Source organism: Syngnathoides biaculeatus, chromosome 4, assembly GCF_019802595.1.
Source record: "Syngnathoides biaculeatus isolate LvHL_M chromosome 4, ASM1980259v1, whole genome shotgun sequence".
In the NCBI taxonomy this organism is placed as follows: Eukaryota; Metazoa; Chordata; class Actinopteri; order Syngnathiformes; family Syngnathidae; genus Syngnathoides; species Syngnathoides biaculeatus.
In genome coordinates this window covers 12,148,235-12,173,855 of record NC_084643.1, presented here as the reverse complement: position 1 = coordinate 12,173,855, position 25,621 = coordinate 12,148,235, and the positions used below count along the sequence as shown (strand labels likewise).

The following is a 25,621-nucleotide window of genomic DNA, read 5'->3' as shown; positions in this document are numbered from 1 at the left end:
CTTCGCATAGATACAAGTAGGTCAGTCCACTGCGAGGCTTTCTGATGTGCGTTTCTATGACGACGGGGATCGAGTCGTCGGCGCGTTCCATGTGAACGTGAACGTGGACGTGGACGTGGACGGCATTAACACTAAAAGGATGCCAAGTGTGCTTCATGTAGTTACCTACAACGCAATCAAAAACAAGGGAAGTAGGGGTAAACTTTCCCAGGTAAAAATATTGTGTAGGGTACTTTTCAAATGTTATTTATTGATAGCACACGCTTTGGCTTCGACAAAATGTAAACAGGTTAGAAATTCATTTCAATGTCCATGCATTGCCTTTGATGGGAACTTCGCCCCTCCCAACATGGCCATCACGTATCACGTCGGTTATCTGGTGACCCCCACGTAATTTTTTTTTTTTTGACTGAGGGATTCTTAGCCTGTCATATTCAGTCCGAAATTTGAAAATCCCGCTCTTTTTCTTTGGTTTCTTTGATACTAATCGAACATAACATTTCTGCTGTGGTGCTATAACAAGACAACAACACCCCCCCAAAGTATTTTCTCTGTGAAGGATGGTGCTGTTAGGGTTAGTGTCTGTTGCCTTCACGGCTATTTTAAATTAGGAATGGGAGCACACATTAAAAGTTAGTACATTTTCACCGAGAAACATCTCTAAATTGGAAACTATTATCGAAATTCTCTCGCTCGGACATTTCCAATGACCCCGGCGGGAAAACTGACAGCCAGTGAGCGTTTGCCACTGCTGCAGTGCTTCCTGTTAACATTAATCAATAGCTAAATTGCATCCTAGAATGTTGTGCGTTAGGAATAGTATCAGGCAAACAGTTTTCATCAAAAAGCCTTTAATGATTAATCCATCAGTCCGACAGTCAACATATTACTGTTATTTTATGTTGTTCATAGGGGGATCCCTCAACACGTGCGCATATAATAAATAACATGCTTTGTGGCTAACTGAACAAAAAATGAGTTCACTGAAAAACTGAACATGTTGGAAATGAAGGGAGCGTATCGGACATTTCTCCTATTTTCAGGCTGAAAGAAAATCCACGCGATGAAGTCAATATTACAACGTTCGGTTCATCTGAGCCATCGTATGTTTCCTGCCCGGGATGGACAGTCAGTTGGGTTCGGGCTTGGGCCGGATCTTCATTTCGGTGAATCTCAGAGAATATTGCCAGCCGGTCCAACTGGACCACTCCACGCCGTCTGCGTAGGACGCGTGGCCTCCACCCAGGTACTGGCCATTCAGGTTGGACGTATGACAGTTGCGGTACCACCAAGCGCCCTGGTAGTACGTGGCGCAGTTGTTCTCTGACTGGTCCTGGTCGCGGTCTTTCGTGGTGAACTGCATTCCAGAATGCTTTAGGAGTGAATCACCTGGAGGGCAGACAAACTTTGCTTCAATTTGACGTATCCCCCAGGACTCTGCGCCAATTGACCTCTCCGTGGATATTGCGCAATCTGCGTCACTGACCAATCAGAGGCCAGAGATCTGCATAGACCAAAGCCCGTTTTTGCTCCCGCCATTTTCTCTGGCAACATTGAATGGTCCAGTATAGGTTTAGTATTTGGGTTATTTAACAAAAAATAGGGTTAAGAGGTGTAGTCACGGACTTTGTAATTGTGCCGACAGGTATCTTGAAAGGCGAGTTGGTGGAGTTCGATTCGTACCCTTTCCAAAACCGAAGACCCAGTATGAAAAATGCCTTGCGCCAATTGACCTCTCCGTGGATATTGCGCAATCCGCGTCACTGACCAATCAGAGGCCAGAGATCTGCATAGACCAAAGCCCGTTTTTGCTCCCGCCATTTTCTCTGGCAACATTGAATGGTCCAGTATAGGTTTAGTATTTGGGTTATTTAACAAAAAATAGGGTTAAGAGGTGTAGTCACGGACTTTGTAATTGTGCCGACAGGTATCCTGAAAGGCGAGTTGGTGGAGTTCGATTCGTACCCTTTCCAAAACCGAAGACCCAGTATGAAAAATGCCTTGCGCCAATTGACCTCTCCGTGGATATTGCGCAATCCGCGTCACTGACCAATCAGAGGCCAGAGATCTGCATAGACCAAAGCCCGTTTTTGCTCCCGCCATTTTCTCTGGCAACATTGAATGGTCCAGTATAGGTTTATTATTTGGGTTATTTAACAAAAAATAGGGTTAAGAGGTGTAGTCACGGACTTTGTAATTGTGCCGACAGGTATCCTGAAAGGCGAGTTGGTGGAGTTCGATTCGTACCCTTTCCAAAACCGAAGACCCAGTATGAAAAATGCCTTCGATGGATCAAACTTTGTGGAAGACCGCATCATCAACTAAATCCATCTAATATCAACCGGAACACATATGTTTGCACCAAGGTATGCCTTATATTTGATTTTCAATACACGTCTCGTATAAATGAATGAGACGTTCTTCGCTAGCATAACATTGCTCCGTGTGAATGATTGAATAAAATCAGAAGCATGGCGTCTCTCTCAGTTCAGAATGTATTGTATTGTATTTGCCATTTTTACCGTTTGTCTTACGTGAGCGCACGTGGCGTGACGTCACTTCAGGAGGCGTGGTTAAGTGCCCTGTACGGAGGGGTCAATTGGGCTTTTCGCTCTTGGTCCCGAGTGAAAATTGTGGCGTTTGGAGTCGATACCTGCGGTTCCCGAGTAGCCGTCCACCGTGAGCGGGTATCCGTCCTCTTCGGGGTTGACCGAGTGTCGGCCCACGGAGAATTCTGCGTAGTGCGCAAAGGCTGTCGCGTTTTCAAAGTCGGCCATGTCGATTCGCAACTCGTAACCGCCTGATCGAGTTAGAGCGGAAATCCTCTGCAGGCCTGAATGTGCGCACGCACACACACACACACACACGAACACATGAACACGCTTGTGTGGTCAACCTGCCAACAAAGTCAAGTCTAGTAAATAGATGCAGACTTCAGAAGAAAAAAAACAAATGCATCAAAAGGACACAAGACGGGGCTCCAGTCTAACATTTCTAACTTGTCGCGCAGTGGCCCCTAACCTCAAGTTTTGGGGAGTGAGGTTTACGCGCTACACGCACTAGCAAAGTAAGATTCACATTTTATTTGGATTACTGCTAAATATATCGAGTGCAGAAGATGTTTTCAAGTCACATTTTACCGTGCAAGGTTTCTACAGCTAAAGTAAAGCAAATGTATTTGTGCAGTGTGTTTCTGGGACCCCTGTGCTAAATGGCCGGTCGCCATGGTGGCTCTCCTCTCACGGCCCGTTGCTGCTCACTGGGTTCCCACCTTAATCATTCTTTTGTCGGGTGACCCTATCCGCCCTCCTCTTCCAACAATTGACCCCTCCGAAGAACTTGCGTCATCCGCGTCGCTGACCAATCAGAGGCCAGAGATCTGCATAAACCACGCCCCCTTTTTGGACCCGCAGTTTTCTCAGACAACGCTGCATGGTCCACTATAGCTTCTGTCGGCGTTTTATCGCGTATTTGGCTTCTTTAACAATAGATATGGTTAAGAGGTGTAGTCACGGACTTCGTAATAGTGACGACAGGTATCCTGAAAGGCTAGTCGCTGGAGTTCGATTCGTACCCTTTCCAAAACCGAAGACCCGGTACGAAAAATGCCTTCGATGGCTCAAACTTTGTGGAAGACCTCATGATCAACTGAATCCATCAACCGGAACAGATGTGTTTGCACGAAGGTAAGCCCTATATTTGATTTTCAATACATGTCTCATATAAATGAATTAGCAGTTCTTCGCTTGCATAACACTGCTGCGTGTGAACGATTGACACACTTGATCTGTGTTGAGCGATATTTTGCGATGATCTGACTGCACAAACGTGTCCCTTTGTTCGCGGCTAATTAGCTAAGCTAACCCGGACTAGCAGTCCTAAAAGCCTTCGAAGCGCACCGAGACACCAAGACCGAAGGAAGGATGTTTGAGGACACTAAAGTAGCGATTGTCATACTCGGTCGGGGCTTGCGCAGGTTCGGCACTAATTCAAGAATAATTATTGAGGGGAGCGCGTGACGTCACACAAAGAAAACGAGAGAAACGACTCGTACATCGAGCCTCGCCTTCTTCTTTTCCTTCATACGGCGGTTCACAAACGGCTATACAGATACGCATTATACAGATTCTGCACACAAGTGTGATATGTACCACGAAAATAGGAAACTGTCAATGACGAATTCGTCTTTGGGTTATAATATATTATATTATGTGGCTTCTCGGTCTTCCTCTGACTCCGGAAAGATCTCGCGCTAATATCGATGGTTTCTCCGTCGATATGCATGTAAATCCCATTGAAATACCCCTCGCTGAAATACTTGAAGCCCTGCTGTCTGCTTTTCAACGCTGTTTCACTGTTAGCTAAGAATGCGAGTGAGAAATCAGCGGGTAAATCGGACAGTTTGGCTCTATTCCTTTCTTGCTGCGCCGCCCTTTTTGCTAATTGTTTGTCTGACGTCGGCGCACGTGGCGTGCGGTCACTTCAGGAGGCGTGGTTAAGTGCCCTGTACGGAGGGGTCAATTGAGGGGCATTCTCCTGGCATGGAGCTGGGCTGGGACTGGCCGCATTGGGGGTTTTGTGGGGGTTTCCTGTTATCCCGGGGTGGGCAAATGTGGCTGGTGGGGTGTGTGGGCCTGTGGCGGAGTAGGGGGGTGACACTCGGCCGGTTGATGGGGCTCCTCGGAGGGGCCGGTGTGTGGGACGTGTCCTGTCCACAGGATCGCTCTTGGGTGAACTCCTTGGCCCCCTTCTGATTGCGTGGGGTCTTCAGCCTCCGTGTTGCGGACACCGTAGTTTTAGGACATTTCTGTCAGTATTTATGCATGCACAACGGTGTAAATTCACTTGCAGGGATTCTTTCATTGGGTTTGGGACCACTCACTCATTGCAACAACTAAGTCGAGTGGACACGAACTGCTTCAGTATCCCCCCCGCTTATATTCTCGTTCTGTAGACTTCTGTAATTCACTTAGTCAGTCCTACCACATGTCAGTTGTATAGTTCACGATCCTTATCTTGCATGCTTTTTCTCCTGTCCTTGTCAGTCTCACGCAACATCCATATTTCATATTTCTAATTTGTAGATCAGGAATGATTTCCTTTTGTCATTCTCCTTCCAGTTAGCACTTTGTCTTTGTCCCTCTCAACCCTCTAGAAATTCTGTTTTGTTCGAATGACCAAGTCATTTCAAATACTCAGAAATCATAGAGTCAGGTCAAAAACTCCACTTTGACAGAGGGGAGGCAGATTCTCCGTTCCGCTTGATCTAACAGCTGAACAGGACACGATTTAGTGCTTTCACTGCTCGTGTGGGTTGTTATGAGCATTCTTGACCAGGGTCTTGGAAAAATGTCCCAAATCTATTTGAAGGTCTGATGTCAATGTTTTGCATTGACTGGTGTTTTTTGGGGGGTTTTCGCTCTTCGCTGTAGTGACTGTCCGTGGCCGCTCACTCGGGGTTGAGGCAGCCCACAGCGCAGGGCCAGCCGGATTCATCGGTATTCTGCTGATGACCTGTCTGTGACTTCCCTTTTAGATGTCCCTTATTTTTGGGCTTTGCTCCCAGAAAATTCCAGGGAGAACTTCTGGATGATCAGTTACTGTTTCTAAAGCCCTCTTTTTTTTTTTTTTTTTTTTTTTTTCAAGCTTAGTGGCTGTCTGTTGTCACACTTCTACGCACCATTTGGTGAGATCGGTGGAGTGGTTTCATTCCCTGACTGTCCATTTACATCCACACGTGACACCCTCTGGAGCAGTTCGTGATAGTCCTCAGTGGAAAAGGGAGGGATCCTGACGGTTGGTCTTGTTCGTAACACCAGGCTGGTGGATGTCTGGTGACATATCCACTGCTCCGTCTGCCAGTGCCGCCGCTTTCTTTTGTCCTTTTTAGTTTTTAGTTGTTGTTGCAACGCTGTCTTGTCATAAGGCTCACATCGGCGAGGTTTGGGTGTTTCGCCGGTGGATTACAGAATCCGACAAGCCCCGCTCCGGCTAGTTAGCTCGCCCGGCTCGTCGGTTGTGAGGGCGTCCCGAGCCCGAGCCCGAGCCCGCCTGCGCGGTTTGCCCGTCGAACTATTGTCATCGTTTGGGCCTTCGCTGGTGGAAGCCGGTATGACGAAAATTGGGATATGGTTCGGTGAGCTCTCTGGGTAAACGGTGTCCTTTTTCTAGAGAGCAAGAGCATTGTGCTAAGTTGAGTGAACAGTTAGTTCCGCTTTTGCCACTGCCCATTGAACAATCCCAAAAACTGTTGTGAAGTAGAACGAGTGCAAGAAACAGTCCAAAAAGTTTCACCCTTTTTTTTCCCTGCATGGTTTGGGTATTGACAAGACTCTTGTCACAAGAGGATTTGTGGTTCATTGATTTTTCCAGTCCGGCCCGGTGGCGCAGCCATAAAGCGTTGCCCTCACAGTTCTGGGGTCCAGGGTTCCATTCCGGCCCCGTCGGTGTGGGGTTTGCATGTTCTCCTTGTGCCCGGGTGGGTTTTCTCCAGGCACTCTGGTTTCCACCCACATCCCAAAAACAAGCATTCAGTGAAGACTCTAAATTGTCCCTCGGTGTGTTTGTGAGTGAGTGTCTGTCTCCATGTGCCCTGCGATTGGCTGGCAACCAGTCCAGGGTGTACCCTCCCTCCTGCCCGTTGACAGCTGGGATGGGCTCCAGTACTGCCTGCGACCCTTGTGAGGATAAGTGGCTAAGAAAATGGATGGAAGGTTTCGCCACTCTCCATGAAATCCACGAAGCAGACTTTTCTGCTTTTTGGGCGCAAACGTGTCCTCACAAAATGCCTGGAACTCCACATCAGGATTTGCCGCCTCCTCACAAGGGAACCAGCTCGAATGCGGACCAAGAGTGCAAATTGTCCTCTCAGAGTCGCTACTAGGTTTTTGCGAAAACCTCAAGGCTGTCCTCTTTTCACCCATCAGCCAATCACAGTGGTCATCGGACACCCGTAATCCACCCACCCACCTCTCGGGTGCAATTTGGCCCGTCTTCTCTTTCAACGCTCATTTCATTTCTTCTGACGTTCATGGATAACTGGCTAATCCCCAAAAATGACCGAACAAAATAAATGAGTGGATTAAAGGAATAATACTACTAAAGAATTGAAATCTTTACAGGTCAGGTACTGCCAAATGCCACCGTAGGAGCAGTCTGGAGCCCTGTCACAAGAGTCAGTGTCACAGTTGCGCATGGTCGTACGTGCGTGTTTCAGACCTAGCCAGTGCTCGCCTGTCGTGGTTCCAAAGCCGTCTCGATATGCGTCCCAACCGCGGAAGAAATTTACAGAGCCGTCCTGTCTCCTCTGGATCACCTGCACGCACACACGTGTTAACCCGACAGCTTGAGGTCTGCTGTTTGCCCGCTAAGCAAATTAACGTAATGAGCTGACGAGCTCCACCGTGTGCAGAGGTGAGAGGCCAACCAGCTTTACCAAAGCGTCGACCTTAACGGGCGCATGACTAAAATGTTACAGTTGTGTTTTTCGGCCGGCTGCTCGCGTGTGCTCGGGCACGTACGGTCCAGCCTCCCGCGGCCGTGCTCAAGTCGCAGAAAACCATGAAGCCGTCGGGCTCGTGGACGGGGAAGATGGAATAAACCCCATCTCGAGAATTTCCCGCCGCCATGACCTCGCTGCAGTCTCTGGGTGTGAGAGCTGAAGGAAATGAGAGCACGTGTGAAAGACGACAAATGGTGATTTGGCTGGCCATTGTCATTTTATTTATTTTTTTTAAGGTGCCCTTCCAAAATAGCAACCATTGGTACGAGCTACCTTTGTGTTGATCTCTGTAAAGTCTGCTCAGACTCTCTGTCTCCCTCTGCAGGCTGCCCAGAGAATCAGTCAAAACGGAACTGAGCTTGAGGAGCCCTGCTTGCTCTTCTGACAGTACCTGCACACAAAGGTCAAATGTTTCTTGTCTTTTCATATTCGAGATGTGGAATTGATGAAAGGAAATCCATAGGTATGCTTGATTACCTCTTGTCACACAAGTCCAACCTTTCACTCTTTACACTTGTTCCATCCCAAAACAGAAAAACAGCGTAAAATGGCACTTGATTCTAAAATGCTAAATGGGAAAAAAAAAAAAAAAATCTAAACTTGCAGGCATTCAAACCGTTTTTTCCCTCAGGCAATTAAGTGCTTAAATTCTTGATCAGCGAACCTACTACAGTATTTTCTGCCTTGCGCAGCTGTTGGGGCACAGCCTCATCGATCAGTACCCGCATTACAGCGGTACCTGGGTTTTCCAAGGTCTTGGTTTTCGTACAACCCCTGCATGAGGTGTTTGCCCCAACCGTGAAGGCCTACTTGGAGGAGAAAAACTTGCCCTTATGTTGCCTTCTGCTTCGGGACAATGCGCCTGCCCACCCTCCTGGTTTGGAGGACGACTTGAATCAATCAAGGTCAAGTTTCTTCCTCCAAACGCGACACCCTTGATTCAGCCCACGGACCAGCAAGTCACCGCCAATTTCAAGAAGAAGCTTGATACAAAATTGTTGTTCCAAAGACCCTTTTTGAAAAAAAAAAAAAAAAATTCACTTCAACATCACCGTCGTCGACAAAGCTTGGAGCCAGGTGACACAAAGGACCACGAACTCTGCACGGAAGAAATTGTGGCCCGAATGTTTTGCTGAGCGTAACTTCGAAGGTCTTTCAGCTGTTGCGGGGCCTTCGGCAGCTGCTGGTGGCGACACGGGGTCAAATCGTTTGTGAAATCGTGACAATTGGCCAAAATCTCGGTTTGAGAGATGGACACCGATGATGTTGAGGACCTGCCGGAGGAGCATCGTGCCGAGCTCACGACTGAGGAACTCCTGCACCTTCCGGAGGAGCGAAAGAAGACATTGAAGGAGGCGATGTTGTCTGATGAGGCTGAAGGTAGGAAGGATGTCTCAAGTGCCGATATTAAAGCTATCTGCTCTGAATGAAACGACATCCATTTTGTAGAACTCCATCAACCGAGCAAAAGCAGAATGTTGCAGAGCACTGCAAAATTTCAATGACGTCTTGACTTCAGGGAGTTGCTCAAAAGATGGCAGAAATAGTCTCCATTCGATTCTTTCTTTGTGGAAAAAGGGGCGAGTCACCCCCACCGAAGACATCTGAAACTGTTGTTCTGCATGTTCCATTAACCCGACCTCCAGTTGCACGTTAATTTTTTTTTTTTTACGTTACCTACATTCTGTGCAAATAAAAAAATAATTTGTCTACTTTTTCCCCCCTCATTATTGCTCGCTTACAGTTATTCTGCACCTTTGTTAATAAAAAAAAAAAAAAGGGTTTAAAAGGCCGGGCTCCGAGTCGCTACATATACAGCAATGCACTCCCAGCCTAGCATACTCTACTAGGGTAAAGCATACATTTTAAGCAAAAAAGAAATGTATGCATCAGCGATACAGCTGAAGCGTGATGCAGCGAGGGCCGATTGCACCGGAAAACAAAACCAAAAAAACCACACACACAATGAGCAATGATGCGCTTTCTAACCTGTGCGATGCGGTTCTGCTGGTTCTGGAGGTGTTCCAGTCTCTGTTCCAGAATTCCTTGGCCGCTTTGCAGAGCCTGCGCTTGGCGTGAGAGGTCGCGGGCGTGTCCCACCGCCGCCTCGACCTCGTCGGCCAGCGTGCGCGTGCGTCTCTCCTCTTGCCGGGCTTCGGCGTGGCGCGCCCCGAGCGCTCTTACGAGCGAGTTCCTCAGCGCCTCCCAGCGAGCAAAGTTGCGGCCGGGGTCCGGGCAGACGGGCTCAGCGGAGATCCCGGGGTCGCCCGCCTGCGACCCCGTCATCGAGGCGCTCGACACTTTGCCGTCGGTGGAGGTGACGCGAGAAGACGACGACACTGGGTCTCTGTAAGCGGAAGCCCGGAAAAACATCCACCCGTGGAGAGAACATCCGCTTGTTCGTACGTGCCCGAGGTTGCTGGGAAACAACTGCGTCACTTCATTTCAGTTGATCAAGACAAAACAAATTTGACTTTTGACTGATGTGCGGATTTGAAATTTTTTGCCAACAAAAGGTTCGGATTGTTTGTCAAATATATCTCGATCGCAAAGTCCTATTTTTTCAAACTCTCAAAGTCAAAATGTCTTGTGAGGGATCTGAAAGAAGGTTTCATGCTTCGTGACGATTTTTTTTTTGGTTCCTTTGCCTGATTTGTCTTTTCTGTGAAAACCAACACAAAAACGCATAACTACATCCCCAGAAATCCTTTCCCCCCTCTTTTCCAAATGTCACTAAAGCTATCTAGCCGTTGATGACACCGTAGAGAGCCTCGTTATTCTTGCGATACATCAATCAGAGGGATGCGACGCGGCAGCCATTTTGCATTCATAAAAAAATGGTTTTATTTTGGAATGATGAATGAATATATAGGAGTCTGTGAAAGTCTTGCCCTGTCTATACCGTTAAAATGACGAGACCAGAGTAAACTAAGAACTTTAAAATGTAGTTGGGATCATGGATGGACTTTGAATCAGAGTCTTCTTATTTCCTTTCGGCTTGTCCCGTGAGGGGCCGCCGTGGCGTGAGGAATGCAGTGAAATTCTGCAACTCGCATGCCATTTTTTCAAAGGAGTTGTCGTATACTGCCTGCTGCGCAGTACGCTGTTGTGCTCTCTCGCTTTCTCTTTTTCTCTTTCCTTCTTTTTCATGCTCTTTCTTGGTCACTTTCTCTCGCTCTTGCTCTACCTCTGTTTCTCAATCTCTTTCTCTCTGTCTCTCCATCTCTTCTTTGCTGTCTCTCTCTCTCTCTCTCTCTCTCTCACACTCTACCTCTCTCTCTCTCTGTCTGTCACTCTTCCCTCCCCTCTTTTCCAGGACCCGCGTTCCCAATCAGCCAGCATCGCCACCCACCTGTTTCCGGAGATTAACGCCAAAGTATCGCAGCCTCTCCTAGCGGTACCACGGCCCACCCTCCACAAGTAAGCCGCATTAGTCTTTGTGTTCCTGAGCTTCGACGCTACCTGCCTGGCCACACATCCAGAAGCACCTCCATAACCTTTGCGAAATCAACTGTTCGTCATATTACGTCTGCCTCCGCCTGCTCTTGGGTCCGGCTCCTGCCATTTGTCTTTAGCATGATAAAAAGAAGTGTGCGGGTCAACGGGTCACCAGAGAATTTGGAAATTCTGGCTTCGGGTCAGGTTGAGAAAAATGTCAGTGCTTTAATACGCAAGGGTTGTATTCACCCTTCTGTGCAACAAGCGTCGATGGGGACATTTCCCACACGAGGCAGCTCCGCTTTTGTTTGCATACGCTGATTAGGGCGCCAAATTGCTTGACCTCTCTCAAAGATATGAAGTTGACACGTTGTTCACTTGTGCGGAGGGTTGGCGTGTACCTGTCGACGAAGGGCAGGGGGAAGCGTTTCACGTAGATGAGGGTGAGCGTCGCTGTGACGAGCGCGACCACGACAACCAGCGGGACCGCCCACAAAAGGAAGCCGCAACATTTCTGAGCACACAGACCGGCGGGCGGAAAAACGTTTAAACTGCGCCCGCCAAAAGCTAACCGTCGGCCGTTTCAGTCTCTCTATGCTTTTGAAGGAAATTGCTGGCAATGGCAAACGTACACTAGATTGCCCAAAAGATATTCAGATCACCTGCCTTGACTCACAAATCGTTCAAAGCGATAGCCCATGTTCAACTGGTATGATTTGCACAGAGTCCAGACCTCAACCCGGTAGAAGCCCACTGGGGACCATGAGAGCAGAGACCAACCATAACAACATCAGTGTGTAACCCCGTGAGTATGCTTTTGAAAAATGGTCAACCACTGAACAGGTCGACACACCCCTAAACCTTGCGGGAAGCTCCGCCAGAAGACAGAGAGCGAGGGAGTGGCAACAGTTGGACGCACATCGTTTCTGACGAGGAGGCGGACCTCGCTTCGATTCATACGTGAGTCAAGGCAGCGGAGAATATCGGTGCTAATACGCTGTAATCCATCCATCCATTTTCAAAATTGCTTTATCCTCGCCAGGGTCACGGGAGCGCCAGAGTCCGTGCCAGCTCTCTTGGGTCGGGTGGTGGAGTATTTTCAAGCACATAGTTTTGTGCAAGCTTACAAAAGTTGCAAGATGAGGTCGCAGCAGTTTTTGCAAGTCGGCGCATTTGAGCAGGGAGTGTTTTCAGTGGAGAGCAGAGAGAGTGGCTTGTCTATTGGTCAGTTTATGTCGTTGAACATTCTTTTTTTTTTTTTTGCATTGGTAATGCCACTTCTCTGTGATGGTCCAAATTGAATGTGAAGTGAAAATATTTTGCTTTCCAGAGGGAACATTTTGGTTTTAGGTTAGGTACGCGGACGTGGTCCGTTCCAACCGACGACAGACTAACTAACTCTGTGATGCCTTGGCAACTGCTCACAAACACCTTTACTGCAACTATTTCATTTTTCTTTTTCTTCTGCGTCTGCGTCGGGGAGACCTGACACTTGACGGCTTTGCCATGACCTCGTGCCTGATCTCCAGGGATTGTTGTGATATGCTGGGATAGTTCAGAATTTCTTTCTTTTGGGAAGTCGCACTCGCACTTGTTGTTTCTGAGTCAAAGTGAAGAAAGCCCAAAACAGCTACGCCGCTTGCACGCACGTACGCACCTTGCGCTTGTTTATGCGTTTGGCGTCCAGCTCCGAGCTGCTGTTGTTCATCACGGTCCAGCTGTCGTTCAAAATCATCCTGAAGCACAGAGAAAGAGAGGAAAAATTAGGTCGTGACCTCACGGGGGACGGGTCAACATGAGCGTGAAGAAAATTCCAAAGAAAATGTGGAAATGTCTTGAAACAAGCCGCCAAAACATTCCTAGAGGTCCAATTTGACAAACTCGGTGAACATCCTGACAAGCAATGTGAATCGTTGACAGAATTCCTTACCTGTCGGTACCAGCCTGTGACCCAGACCGAGCTCAACGATCTGACCCGTCGCCCGCTGAAAAAGGGTCACATTGTCCTGGCGACAGACGCCGACACAGAGCGAGAATCTGCCGCTCTTGAGTCAATCTGCTCAGATTAGCTGGCAATCTGTGCAGATTTGATTTGAGAGAGGCAGATTAACGAGAGCAACGTGTCAACGGGGTTGTACGTTTACATCTCCCGCTGTTACGCACACACACACACACACACACACGGCAACCCTTTTCACAACATCGCAGTCCCAATCAAAAGCAGAATAAGAAGAGCAATCATGATCGTCAGCAATCACAATCACAGACATATGAATCAAAAGTCCAAATCAGGGATCGTAGTAGCAATTATCATCATCATGAGTGTCAGTCATAATGCTCATGAACATCAATAAGAGTAATCATGGGGTTGGGGTTCGGGTCAACAAAAGAGATGAGTCCAGTTTGTGAAGAGCTCAAACCCTCCTAATTTACTGGAGGTGCCTCTGGGGGAAAAGTGGCTTTGCAGAAGGGGGCGTGTGCTGTGTTGCCATGGAGACGCTAAATGGCAACCACGCTCCGGGAGGCCTGATGGCGTGCTCTGAAGTTTCACAATAAAAGCCCAGGCGGAGGTGAAGCGAGTCGGGTCCGCCTCGTTGTCTCCTCCGCCCTTTTTACAGTCTCGGACCTTCTTGAACGTTTCACACGGCGCGGATGATATTGTTGTCAACGAATGATGCCAAAAATGGTGGAATTCAATCCACCGTCTCAGCTCTCAGACGATGTGGACGGATGCACCGAGTACGTGACAGCGTGCCCCGCTCAGCTTTCGACTTCCAATCAAATGCCAGCACTGAACCGACCTGAACTCAGGAGCGCCGCCCCGTCCGGCGTCTTTTCTCAGCCTACACGTCACTACATGTTTGCACACGGAAAATATACCCGCTCAATCCCACCAGGCGGTCATAGGCTTGTTCCACGCAGCTTCAATGGGGTGCGCCAGCGTGACGAATAAGGAATGAGTAATAGAAAAATAGACTGGTGGAGTGAGCGTTGTCCAAGCGGTGCAGAGATTTAAAGGGAGCTCGCAATGTGATCATCTGGAACAATGTCAATTGTCCAAATGCCAGAGATTCTTTTGCGGCACGAGTTGGGAGTATTGGTCGACAACAGATATGCGAGTACTGCAGAGCGGTGAGACTACGGCTGCGAGTGCACAAATTAATGTAGAATTACCCCGACAGCGATGGAACTACAATCTCGAGACACAATTAGGATTGTGCTGCAATGGACTTGTAAGTTAACTGTTGAAGCAATGAATGGCAAGCGGGAAGAAGCCGTTGGGATGTCGGCTACTTTTGGTTTGCATTCCTGAGGGAAGGAGCTCGAAGAGGTACCGACCAGAATGTGAAGGCCCACGAGGATTTTGCATGCCCTTGTCTTAGTTCTACCAGCGAGGGTAGATGGGGGATACTGAATTATTATTATTATTTTTTTTTTTCTGTCGCAACACCGAACCAGACTCTGTTGGATGAACACGGGAGCAATTACGTGACTGCTGCGTAAAACCGTCTCAACATCTCCTGTGACAGGCCGCGCTTCCTCAGAAACCGGAAGAGCTGCATCCGCTGCTGGGCCTTTTTGAGGACGGAGTTGCGCTCGGTCTCACACATCAGGTCCTGAGAAACCAGCGCAAAGGAACTTGAAGGTCTCGATGGTTGAAGCGGCACAACTGGACGGCGGGGGTTGCGGCTGTGGTCCACAAACAGGATCCTTGCACACGCTGTCGAGTTGTTTCAGGATGAAGTGCACGTGTCATCCATAGACTCATTTGCTCGGGAGGCAAACTGTGGGGGCTCCAGCGGGGGACCTGTGAGGTTCTGGAGGAAGTCCACCACGATCCATTCAAATGATTTCATGACCACAGATGTCAGGGCGACAGGGCTGTAGCCGTTGAGACTGATATCGCAGTCTTCACGGGGACCGGGATGATTGTAGAGCTTTTGAGGTAGATTGCTACTTCGCATAGTTCCAGAGAACTTTAAGACTGTACTGAGCTGGTCCACGAGGACATTGAGGCAGAGTGAGGACACAAGGTTCTGGGCCTTCCATTTTTCTTCATCCTTCGCTGATCTTTTTCACTGGGTGTCACTTTTTCCGACAAATAAATCATGAATATGCAAGTTTCTCGCGTATCCCCTCACTCAAACTCTCATCCACGAGAGGTTTATAATTTACATAGTCACTCCCAAAGCGGAGGAGTTCGGTGAGGCCACGGAGAACGACTTCAGGGCGGCTTCGAGGAAATTCTGGTCCACCGTCTGGCGTCTCAGGAGGGGGAAGCAGTGCCCCGTCAACACTGTGTGTTGTGGGGTCGGGGCACTGTTGACCTCAACTCGGGATGTCGTGAGTCGGCGGGGAGAATACTTCGAAGACCTCCTCAATTCAGTGGCACAAGACCTCAATTGAAGAAGAAGAAGAAGAAGCGGAGTCTTGCGCAGTGAGGGGTGATTCTCACGCAAATACTGCCATACTTACACTTTGATTAAAAATACACTTTCTGAAATTAGTAAATCTCTTTCACGTTTGACTTTTTTTTTTTTTTTTTTTTTTTTACATTTGAGGCTGCTTTTCTTTTCGGTGATTGCTGTACAAACGTGGTCGTACAATGAGTCAAGGTACCACTACACACGCACACGCTCACGCTCACAGACGTGTGTTTGGTGTGATGTAAAGTGCAGTGATGGAAATAGATTTTAAGTGCTCAATGCTCCACGGAGTCACCACCGTCGCCATGGGGAGCACAAGCTGCTCAGAAAGCATGTGACCTTCAGAACACCTCCGTCCTCAACCCCTCCCCTCTCGCCGCTGGCTGGCATCCCATCGCGACGAGGTGTGTAAGTGGTCTGCGGTGAGCGGCTCAAGAAGAAGAAGAAGGTCGCAGGTCGGAGGCGTGAAGGTCGGACCTGGTTCCCGGCGTGCTGTCACCTCTTCGGGTTTCGATCGACAGTCGATTAGTTTTGCGTCCTCCGTTTTCATCCGTGCAACTTTGGCGGCAGTGGCGGCGGCCATGTTCTGGAAACACACCACCTGGTCTTGGCGCAACAACCACGCCGACTTTGACGACTGCGATGACTCTTATTTGATCGCCGCAGATCGCCGCACCGATGGCGCCTCCGACCCTGCCGCCGCTCTTCCGGAGCAGAAGCGCTTACGCGACTCAATGGGCAGAACCGCCCCATCGTCCGGGCCCGCGATTACCGGAACTGCCGGCCGAGACGCCAGCCGCCGCATCAACCGAGTGGCCGGAACTCATCTGACGGTGAGTCCTAACTCAGTAACTAATGACTTACCTACTGGGGGCCTCACTTATTAAAAAATGCATCTGATTCTTCCGAAAGGCGTGCGTACAGGCCATGATTGAGGTAGAGATCAGTTAGATTGAATAAAATTGATGAAAGGCGGAAGCCCCAGAACTTTGCGACAATCAGAATCAGAATCAGCTTTAATGGCCAAGTATGCAACAACACCAAAGTATTTGTTTCCGGCAGTCTTAGTTCAGGGACTGTTCTTGTAAAGGCGCGGGGGGGGGGGGGGGGGTGCAGTCAGGAGCAGGATGGCAATGCTGGTTCCAGGTCTTGAAAACGCAAATTGATAACTTCTGATAACTTCACGTGTTATTGTGGAAAAGTCCAGCTCCTAGAACTCTGGAAGCGTGGGCGTGCGTGTGTCTTATCGAAGGGACGCATGCAGTGTTTGTGTGTGACTGCCTTTCCTGCCATTATTCACCGTGTTCACACACACACACGCACAAATGCACAAACACACTTCCGCACGCCATCCCACTTTGTGTCCGAGTTGGACCTGGGTCCTGCTACTAGTTCCAGAATTGGTTGTAGCTATTCGTCGAGACGTAGGTGAACACGAGCGGACCGGCCGGTGCGGCTGCGGCTCGCCATCATGCGCACCATCCACCGCCTGTGTCACTTGTGTATCGGACAGAATCTACCACGGGTTGGTACCGCCGGACCTTCTTTTATGGACTTCTTCAATGTTTCATGTCCCTCAAGTATTTCAAACGGATGCACTTACTGAGTGTGGGTGTGTGTTTGAGTGAGAGAGACGGATTTATAAAAAATGCAAACATAAAAAGTGTACGATTTTGCCATACATGCGTGGCTCTTCAGTCACTTACTCTACTGTATTTATACATGAATTTGCACGATCTTATAATGAATTATTATGATGGTTAAGATGGGAAAACTAATGTGACTGTGCATGCGCATGTGAATTTTGTCTGCTACTTGGAAAGGTTCTGTCGGTGCTTCCCGTCAAGCTTTGCGCGCTTTCCTCGGCAAATGTTCGCAAGGAGGCCCTTTGCTGGCTCGGGAAGGCCTCCCAGCAGAAGACGCAACTCCCACATTTCACATTTGGCGAAAAGTCAACCAAATTCAAAGGTCATCCGAGGTCGTCTCTGTGGAACGCGACGCAAACAGCACAAAGAATCCGCTCTGCGAAAGGTCGCACGGTCGGGCTTCCTGAGGTGTTTTAATTCCGTGTGTCAGTCTGACGACTTTCTGAGGATCCCGCCTTCACTCGGTCGGTCGCACGGTCTGCGTAGGTGGGGGAACTGAAGAAACAACATTCCGGAAGACATCCACTCGCTGATGTCTCGGAAACGTTACAACAAAAAAAACACACCACGCATTTGAACTTTGAACATCTGTTATATGTATGGCGTTTGTCGTTTTTTGAAAATATTCAAAAAGACTCTGCTGGCAGGAAGCCTGTAAAAATGTTGACACCTTCTAGCGTAAGAGTCTTCTTGGCGTAGTTCGTTCCTCAAGTTAGGAAGCCTGCATTGTCGCGTCCGATTATGCCCTCGAACTCCAAAAAATGGATGTCGCTTTTCCATGACAAGTTCCAGAAGGGCCTAACCCGGCCGGCTTTGCGCATTCCAACAGGCACCAATCAAAGGTGGGAGGGAAGGAGCAGGATCCAGAAGGTGTCACGCCTTCCATCCCGTGGTGGTATTTCACATTCTGCTGAGTGTTCCAACCTCCTCAGTCGACCACAGAACACGTGTAATCACAATATTGGACTCTGTTGGGGGGAGTCTACAGTCAGAAGACTGAACGCTATCACGGCATCCGCCGCAACACCCTCGGTGAATTCTTACAATTGGCACGTGTGGCTCAAACGCTGCTCTAGCGTTGACGAAGAGATCACGTGGCGATTCCGATGATGGTGACGATGATGATTATGACGGTGTCGATTGCAACGATGACAACAATTGCAATGCTGATAATGACGATGACGATGACCACGACGACGACCTACCCTGCCTCTTTCTTAGGTTAGCATCATCCGGGGAAAAGACGGCTTTGGATTCACCATCTGCTGCGACAGTCCGGTGCGGGTTCAGTCCGTCGAGGCTGGTGAGACGTCCTCCCTTTGACGACAAGACCGCAACCTTTGACACTGACTCAGGAAGTAGCTTTGTTCAAAGATTGTCACAAAAAAAAAAAAAAAAAAAAAAACAAGCTACCAAATGGATTGAAGGAGTTTTTAAGGGATTTCACTTCTGCTTGTTTCCTTTATCACTCCCCCCGTCGCGGCTCGTCACCGGTCGTCACCGGCCGTAGGCGGTCCCGCTCACCAGTCGGGCCTCCGTCCAGGCGATGCCGTTTTGCAGCTCAACGGACTTCCCGTGGAGATCTGGAAGTGCGGAGAGCTGGCTCACGCCGTCAGGTGATTCCGCACTTCGAGGCTATAACGGTGTTGTGTCCGCTCTGCGCAATTAATGTGTGTGTGCGTGCGGACGTGCTTCAGGAGTTGTCCCGGTTGTATCGTCCTGGTGGTGTGGAGAGGCTCGCCTGAGATCAGGACATGCTGTGAGACTTTGGTCCGACCACCAGCAGCCAACAAGGTGTTCACATGATCAGTTATCAGTTGTGCTTTGTACCGATCAATCACATTTGACGTTTGAGACGAGATGCGAGCTTTCACCTGCACTCCCCACAGACCGCCAAGTTGCTGCGCCAGCCCGCCCATAGCAAACATGGCCACCACAGACGTGATCAGGGGTCCCTGGTGTTGTCCAGCTTGGGGGTTCTTGGCTCTCTCTGGAAGGATCACAGTAAAGAAGAAAAAGAAGCGCAAGGAGGAGGAGGTGAAGAAGAAGAAGAAGAAGAAGAAGCAGCACATTGCACCTCCAGGCTGGAGGATGCCGGTATGACATCTTCAAATGGCGACAATTACATCATCCTGTCTCCCATCGCACCGCAAGTGCAGGTGAGTCCAGGGGGTGGGCTACTCTGCTCAGCTATCCTGCGCTATTTTGGAATGTTTTGTTGCGTTGGATCAAGATCGCGGATGCACACGTCCGTAAGTTTCCTCTGCGGGGCGTCCGTCTGGCCTCTTCCTTAGAGTGAGGGCGAGAAGCTCGGTCATTCAGGAGGGGCTCACAGTCGAGGGGCTCCTTCTCCGCATTGAGAGGATCCAGATGAAGTGGCTCGGGCATGTGGTAAGGATGTCCGTGGACACCTCCCTTGCTCACCGGGGAAACGCAGGACACGCAGGAAGGACTAGGCCGGCCCGGGAAGACCTCGGCGCAGCCGCCCCCAAGACGTGACCCTGTATAAAAAGGACAGCTGGTGTGTTGCGTTATGTGGTGCCGTATGTTACGGTTGGCGACACGGGTTAGGTGGTAGAACGGTGGTCTCCCCGCAACAAATTTCTGCGTTCAATCCTGAGCCCTTGTGAGTATGTTGAAGTGACGTTGAGCAAATTACTGAAGCTGCGTCATCAGTGGGAGAATGATGTGCCAGTGTTCAAACTACATTGAATGGAGAAAAGCGCCATACACCACAAGTGAAAACCCATTTGTCATTTTTGTGAAATGCCTTGTTGGAACAGAGTGACAACATTGCTTTGTTGAAATGTCTCCCTCTTTAGCTCGTCCATCCTGTCTTTGAGGACAGAAGTAGGACCATTGGTATGTCTAACATCTCTTTCATCAATGCACTGATGAGCGTGCAGACTGTATAAAATGTACACACAAACCTGGTAGATCAATGAACGAGTTGATGATTGACGTTGTTACCAGGACGTCTGTACCAGACTCACCCCGGAAGTGGTCTCAACCTCGTCGGTGAGACCCCAGTTGGGTTGCCGCGGCAACCGATCGCCCAGGGCCCTCTCACCTTGGTTCCTCCCACACCCTGCTTCGCCTCATCATCTACACTGCGCAACTACCAGAACTGCACCATAATCCAATCGCATCCGCCCTCCTGCCACGTCGACAAGGTGCCCAAAACGCTCATCTTCCCCGTTTTTGTTGAGGTCAGCAACAATAGCCTGAAGGTCAGCAACGTTTCAACTTGTCTTGTTGTTGTTCTTGATTCTGTCTGGCTGTTGTGATCTCACAGCCCGTGGACCTGTGCAGCCCCGATAGAACCCTGTTCATGTCGGAAGAAATGCTTCTACACCAGGCCCAGCAGCTGCCTCGCAAGGTGTTCACACGCTAACAAGTTCTTAATTCGCACCCTTTGTGGAAAAGGAAAAAAAAAACGAAAAAAATCACATGAACACGCTACTAACCCTTTTCACACTCATTACCGAATGGTCTCACACACACTTCAGAAACATTGACTCGTTCAAGTGACCACAGTCTCATGTATGAGTGTGAGCAGTAAGTCCTTCATGTCATCCGAAAGGTGACCGTGTTGATCTACAACGACATTCTACTTGTGACCCAAGAAGACCAAGCTGGACGCTATCAGGTCCTCAAGAGTCCGCTCTATATCAACACGCTGCGACTCCAAGAAGGTAACGTGACTTGTTCTTTATATGGTGACGGTGATGATGATGATGATGATGATGATGATGAGCGTTATTTGTTTTGTTGCGCTCCAGTGGTTTCTGCACCACGTCACATCTTCTTCCTGCAGAGTTCCGTGAATTACTGGCACTGTCTGTTCAGTTTGGAAGCCTTCAGCATGGACCAGAAGCTACGCGTCAGCATCTGTCTCCATGACAACATCCAACAACAGCTGGTTTCTGTGGAAACCATCCACACCCTGCAGGTACTCCTGCCAACAGTGGCAAACTCGGCGACTTCTAGACACACACACACACATGGTCTTGTATTATGCGTGCGTGCGCATAAATCATCATGTAATCCCCCACCCAGGTGTCGTCTTCTCCCTCAGAGTTGGGGCTCTTCCCCTCTCCTCCCTCACATCCCTCCCTCTCCATCCCCCAGCGAACGGCCTCCCCCCGTCCCTCCCCCACCGCGAGTCTCCCGTCCCCGCGCCTAAGTCCCTCCCCAACTCTCAGGCCTGTGTGGAAGGACAGAGTGAAGGGGGAAGAGGAGGACAAGAGAAGATGGCCCCAAGAGGATTTAGGCTCCGCCTCCAGACCAGCAGGTCAGCCTGAGTCATGACAGCACTTCCTCAAGCTCGGGTCACTGAGTGAATCACTTTTAATACTCCATCCATCCATCTGTCCCCCTCCTGGAAGCCATCACCTTAACGTGGTGGAGGGGTTTGTGTGTCCCAAAGATCCTCGGAACTAAGTTGCTGGGAGCTTCACGCCCCTGCTAGGGTCGCCCATGACAAACAAGTCCTAGGTGAGGGACCAGACAAAGCGCGGCTGTGAGACTCCCAAGATGAAATACTAAAGTGGATCGAGGTTTCCTTTGGTCAGACACGGTTCTCTGGGGCCGGCGCCGGAGGCGGGGCTTGAAGACGAGCACCCGGTGGCCGGGCCTTATGGGTGCAGGCCCGGGGTTAGGTCAGGCACAGCCCGAAAACGTAACACGAGTCCCCCTTCCTATGGGAGGGGACATAAGGGTCGGGCGCAGCGCGAGCTGGGCGGTTGTCGAAGGCCGAGACCTTGGCGACCCGATGCCTGGCTAGAGAAGCTGGGTCTCGGGACTTGGAATGTCCCCTTTCTGGCAGGGAAGTAGCCTAAGCTGGCGCGCGAGGTCGAGAAGTTGCGACGAGCAGTGCTGGGCACGTTACTTTGAAAAAGTAATTTGTTATACTTAGTTGCTATTTCTCCCAAAAAGGAACTGAATCACGAATTGAGTTACTCCACGGTAAAAGGAACTCGTTATCAGCACAAGTAACTATTGCGTTACGTCCACCCAACCCGCACACACACACAAGCCAGATGCACAGAGCAGGACAGCAAAAAACAGGAACCGGCACAGAGGCTTGAATCGATTAACGGTGAGCAGGGAGAACACGCAATCTCCACACAGGCCAGAGCAGATTTGAAGTTGCAACCTCAGAACTGTGAGGCAGATGTGCTTACTGTGCCACCAACTCGTAATCCGTGTATTGTCAATTAATATTCCGCTTTTTAAAATCGATGCCAGGTCAATTACTGGTTGCTCTTTGAATAAATCTCACGTCAATTATGAGTGACTGTTGTGCTGTTTGTTTATTAGGGATGACTTGATGATGCGAAGGTTTCAGAGATAGAAATGCGTTGCATATGCCTACAGGCCTCAGACGTTGCGTGTCAGAGGGCTCCATCGGGGAGGAAGCGGAATGGGCACGATGGTTCTCGGACAGCGCCGTCCACCGCCTGAGCCTTGGCCTGCGTGGCCGACCTCCCTCCGTGCAGAGCCTCAAGAAACACCTGACATCAGAGGGGGTCACCCTGAAACACACGCTCACGCTGCTCCAGGGAGCCGAGGTATCAGGTGGACCCAAACTTTGAACAGACCACCATGGATACAGAACCACAAACTTTGAATAACGATAAATAAAGCTGATTCTCATTCTGATAACTCGAGTTCCCAAAGTACACACTGTGGACACAAACACAGATTGTACTGAGTAGAAGGAGTTGTGAGCATTGACATGATTTACTGAATGTGTTTGGCTTTTTAGGATCTTGAAATTGGAAATGACCTCAGGAAGAAATCCAAGAGTTTGTACGTATACACTCGCACGCGCACCAACACACACACACACACAACACACACACACACACAAGTCACGTTCTTGCTGTTGCCATTGTAGTAGTACTTCAGACGTGCGCAATCGTCTTCTGTTCCTGTGCCGTCGCAAGCGTTCGGTCCAAAGTGACAGTTTGGAGAGAGCCCTGAGGAACGCCAGGTTTGTTGCTCATTGAAACTTTGAGTACGCAAACTTCCAGAAACTTCAGACGTCTCCGTAAGTCCTGCGCACGTTTCGCCTCTCTGCCCTCTCGTCTTGCTTCCTAGTCGTTCGGATGTACTTTGAGCAAGTGGCTAGTGCTTCGCGGTGTGGTTTGAGAAGCTTCTGGACTAGATTGAGGAGGTCCTTTGCGGTTCACGGATGGTTTGGAGAAGCTTTTGTAATTGCGATGTGGTTTGAACAGGTTGTTGGTGGTTCTACCTTTCTGAAATGGGTCTTCTTCCAGGCCGTCTGCAAGGGAGGTGCTGATGTGGGCCGAGAGTCTTGAGAGTCTCTTGGCCAATCAGTGTAAGTCTTCATTTTTGGAAATCAATTCAAAGGAAAATGCTCCATCTTTCTTCTCTTTGGTCAGACGGTCTTGCGGTATTCCGCCACTTCCTGCGATCGGAGTACAGCGAGGAAAATCTGGACTTCTGGTTGGCTGTGGAGAAATTCAAGGAGACACGCCCCCTCAGCAAGATGGCAGACAGAGCTGCCAAAATCTACGAGGAGTTCATCTCGTGCAGCGCGGCGAGACAGGTAGCTGACGTTGGAGGGCGCCTCCTGCTCACGTTTCCCTGACACTACACCGCCAATCTCCAAGGTCAAGGTGGACTCCAGCCTCCGAGAGTCGACCAATCGCAGTCTGCGTCTTGGTGTTGACCCCGCCTCCTTCCAGCTGGCACAAGATCAGATCTTCAGCCTAATGGAGGCTGAGAGCTACCCGCGATTCCTCAGGTCCCGCCTCTACGCACAGCTGGCCAATCAGAACATTGGGCCTGCCTATCAGAGCCAAGCGGTTTTCGCTGCGTCGAGACTAGAGAGATTCTGATAATGTGAGGAACTGACCGATGTTGTCGCAATCTTGTTGTTGTATGTTGTTAGTTCCACTTGATCGTATTTCATGCTTTTCCATCCATGAGGTTCCGTCAAATCAAAGGTTTCTGAATGAGCAGAGAAATTCTGATTGGCTGAAACTGTTGATTGAAAAATATTTTTCTTAATCAAAGGTCTCCTGGCTTATCCAGGAGTTTCTGAACGATTGACCGAAGGCAGCGTCCCATGGTGAGCTGCTGCGCGTGGCACATTTTGCATGAGAATAGCACAGAGCAAGCCACTAAGACAAATAAAAGATACAGACCAGGAAGAATGTTTCTTTATTTGAGAGTTGATGTTTCATTTTGACATGACTTTCATGCGTACATGTACTGGACAATAGATGACCTGCACGTCGCCCATGTAGATGCAGTTTACCGTCGACGTGTGACTCTAGAAGAAGTTGATGGGCATCTTCATCCAGCCATGATGTGTTTGACGAAGTCGGTGTAATTGACGTGGCCGTTGGGGTCCTCCTGTCCGGCCATAAGCCGGTCCACCTCGTCCTCTGTCATCTTCTCCCCCAGGGTGGACAGCACATGGCGCAGTTCGGCCCCCATGACGGTGCCGTTCCCCTCCTTGTCAAACACCCTGAGGCCCTCCACGAAGTCCTCGAAGTGTCCGTGGTCCTTGGCCCGGGCCACGTGCTGCAGCATCGGCAGGAAGGTGTCGAAGTCCAGCAGTTTGGCGTGCATCTCCTCAGCTTTGGGCCGGCCCAGCAGTTTCAGGACGTCGTCGTTGGTGGGGTTGTGGCCCAGCGCTCGCATCACATCGCCGCACTGCGCGTACGTGATCTTCATCTCGCCCGCCGGCGTCTCGTCAAACAGTGTGAAGGCGTCGCGGAACTCGTCCATCTGCTCTGCGCTGAACTCCACCACCACACTCTTCAGGTCTACCTCGCAGACTTTGGCTTCGGCTTCTGGAGCTTTGGGTGGCGTCGTGGCACTCTCCTCTTTCTTGGCCTCTGCTGGCTTCTTGGCCTCTGCTGGCTTCTTGGCTTCCACTTTCTTGGGGGCCATGTCGGCAATTGGCAAGCTGGCGGGGGGGACGGGTGTTGCTCTTATAGGCAATGCCGGGTGAACTGGGATGACCGAATATGGACAACGACGGGAATAGAAACACTCCAGCGAGATAATGTTTGACTGCGATCACCTTCAGGCTGATAAGCAGACACACATCAAATTTTAAATAAATCACGTTCTGCGCTTCACTGTTTTTCTCACTCGCTTCACTTGTGGTGCTGGGGGTGTGTGTACATTGACATCTTTTTCATGACATTCATCATGTTTAAATGTCAAGTGATGTGTTTTTATAATACTTAACAGGTGAGCAAAGAGCTAACCTGATAAACACCACTAATAATTGTCTCTCACGTGCATCAAATCAAAATTATGAAATCGGATTTTACACATTGTTTTTATCGATCACTTCAGTAGGGGTGCGGAAAATGCCTGCACCGGTGTGTACAGCCGAGGTGTTGTTTCAGCAACGGTTTACTCGCAAATCAGTCAACCTACGTTAACGTCTTCATTTGTTACGCAGAAGTAAATTTCATAGATGCACATTAGTTGTCATGCGTACACACAACATAACGCTCACGCACAGATTCTACACCTCACAGTTTCGTGAATCACTTGAGCAGGAGGATGGAAACTGGGAGGGGGGTGGGGGGGGGGTCTCCTTTTGTGTGCGAATG

General features: G+C 49.6%; 3 protein-coding genes and 1 long non-coding RNA gene across 10 annotated transcripts; 2 read left to right on the top strand and 2 right to left on the bottom strand.

Annotated features, from left to right (window-relative positions):
- The first annotated feature begins 58 nt into the window (after nucleotides 1–58).
- LOC133500032 (uncharacterized) lies at nucleotides 59–9,172 on the top strand. 2 transcript variants are annotated; one of them, XR_009794826.1, is made up of 6 exons: nucleotides 59–211; nucleotides 1,044–1,246; nucleotides 1,928–2,124; nucleotides 2,210–2,366; nucleotides 7,827–8,881; nucleotides 8,951–9,172. It is a non-coding gene; the product is annotated as an uncharacterized LOC133500032 (long non-coding RNA). The 2 variants fall into 2 exon arrangements; XR_009794827.1 differs by lacking the exon at nucleotides 1,044–1,246.
- LOC133500030 (fibrinogen C domain-containing protein 1-like) lies at nucleotides 1,130–13,421 on the bottom strand. The gene is made up of 8 exons (XM_061818588.1): nucleotides 12,870–13,421; nucleotides 12,597–12,675; nucleotides 11,341–11,453; nucleotides 9,491–9,848; nucleotides 7,521–7,892; nucleotides 7,219–7,315; nucleotides 2,654–2,833; nucleotides 1,130–1,389 (listed from the first exon to the last, which is right to left on the bottom strand). Exons 2-8 carry the CDS (start codon nucleotides 12,672–12,674, stop codon nucleotides 1,130–1,132), a joined length of 1,458 nt encoding a protein of 485 aa, XP_061674572.1. The 5' UTR covers nucleotide 12,675; nucleotides 12,870–13,421.
- Nucleotides 13,422–16,739: 3,318 nt separating this feature from the next.
- Nucleotides 16,740–24,431, top strand: LOC133499585 (regulator of G-protein signaling 3-like). 6 transcript variants are annotated; one of them, XM_061817762.1, is made up of 18 exons: nucleotides 16,742–16,891; nucleotides 18,234–18,315; nucleotides 18,523–18,628; nucleotides 18,710–18,806; nucleotides 18,902–19,171; nucleotides 19,835–19,874; nucleotides 19,986–20,221; nucleotides 20,308–20,391; nucleotides 20,596–20,707; nucleotides 20,795–20,964; nucleotides 21,072–21,306; nucleotides 22,392–22,585; nucleotides 22,783–22,826; nucleotides 22,915–23,010; nucleotides 23,297–23,358; nucleotides 23,423–23,589; nucleotides 23,654–23,885; nucleotides 24,293–24,431. In XM_061817762.1, the coding sequence occupies exons 1-17, from the start codon at nucleotides 16,838–16,840 to the stop codon at nucleotides 23,879–23,881; spliced, it is 2,277 nt and encodes a 758-aa protein (XP_061673746.1). In that variant the 5' UTR covers nucleotides 16,742–16,837; the 3' UTR covers nucleotides 23,882–23,885; nucleotides 24,293–24,431. The 6 variants fall into 6 exon arrangements, 5 of the variants coding, with proteins under 5 accessions (XP_061673750.1, XP_061673746.1, XP_061673747.1 ...); XM_061817763.1 differs by lacking the exon at nucleotides 24,293–24,431 and adding an exon at nucleotides 24,269–24,286; XM_061817764.1 differs by lacking the exon at nucleotides 24,293–24,431 and having other exon boundaries at nucleotides 19,986–20,185; nucleotides 23,654–23,883.
- Nucleotides 24,342–25,184, bottom strand: LOC133499586 (myosin light polypeptide 6-like). Its single transcript, XM_061817768.1, has one exon. It carries the CDS (start codon nucleotides 24,942–24,944, stop codon nucleotides 24,342–24,344), a length of 603 nt encoding a protein of 200 aa, XP_061673752.1. The 5' UTR covers nucleotides 24,945–25,184.
- Nucleotides 25,185–25,621: the final 437 nt, after the last annotated feature.

Coding starts and splice junctions, on each gene's coding strand:
- LOC133500030 (XM_061818588.1), bottom strand. CDS start 12,674: ATGATTTTGAACGACAGCTGGACCGTGATGAACAACAGCAGCTCGGAG. Junction 11,454..12,596: donor AACGCATAAACAAGCGCAAG/GTGCGTACGTGC, acceptor CTGTGTGCTCAG/AAATGTTGCGGCTTCCTTTT. Junction 7,316..7,520: donor CGGCCGCGGGAGGCTGGACC/GTACGTGCCCGA, acceptor GTGTGCGTGCAG/GTGATCCAGAGGAGACAGGA.
- LOC133499585 (XM_061817762.1), top strand. CDS start 16,838: ATGCGCACCATCCACCGCCTGTGTCACTTGTGTATCGGACAGAATCTA. Junction 19,172..19,834: donor CCATCGCACCGCAAGTGCAG/GTGAGTCCAGGG, acceptor CTCCCTCTTTAG/CTCGTCCATCCTGTCTTTGA. Junction 20,965..21,071: donor AAACCATCCACACCCTGCAG/GTACTCCTGCCA, acceptor TCCCCCACCCAG/GTGTCGTCTTCTCCCTCAGA.
- LOC133499586 (XM_061817768.1), bottom strand. CDS start 24,944: ATGGCCCCCAAGAAAGTGGAAGCCAAGAAGCCAGCAGAGGCCAAGAAG.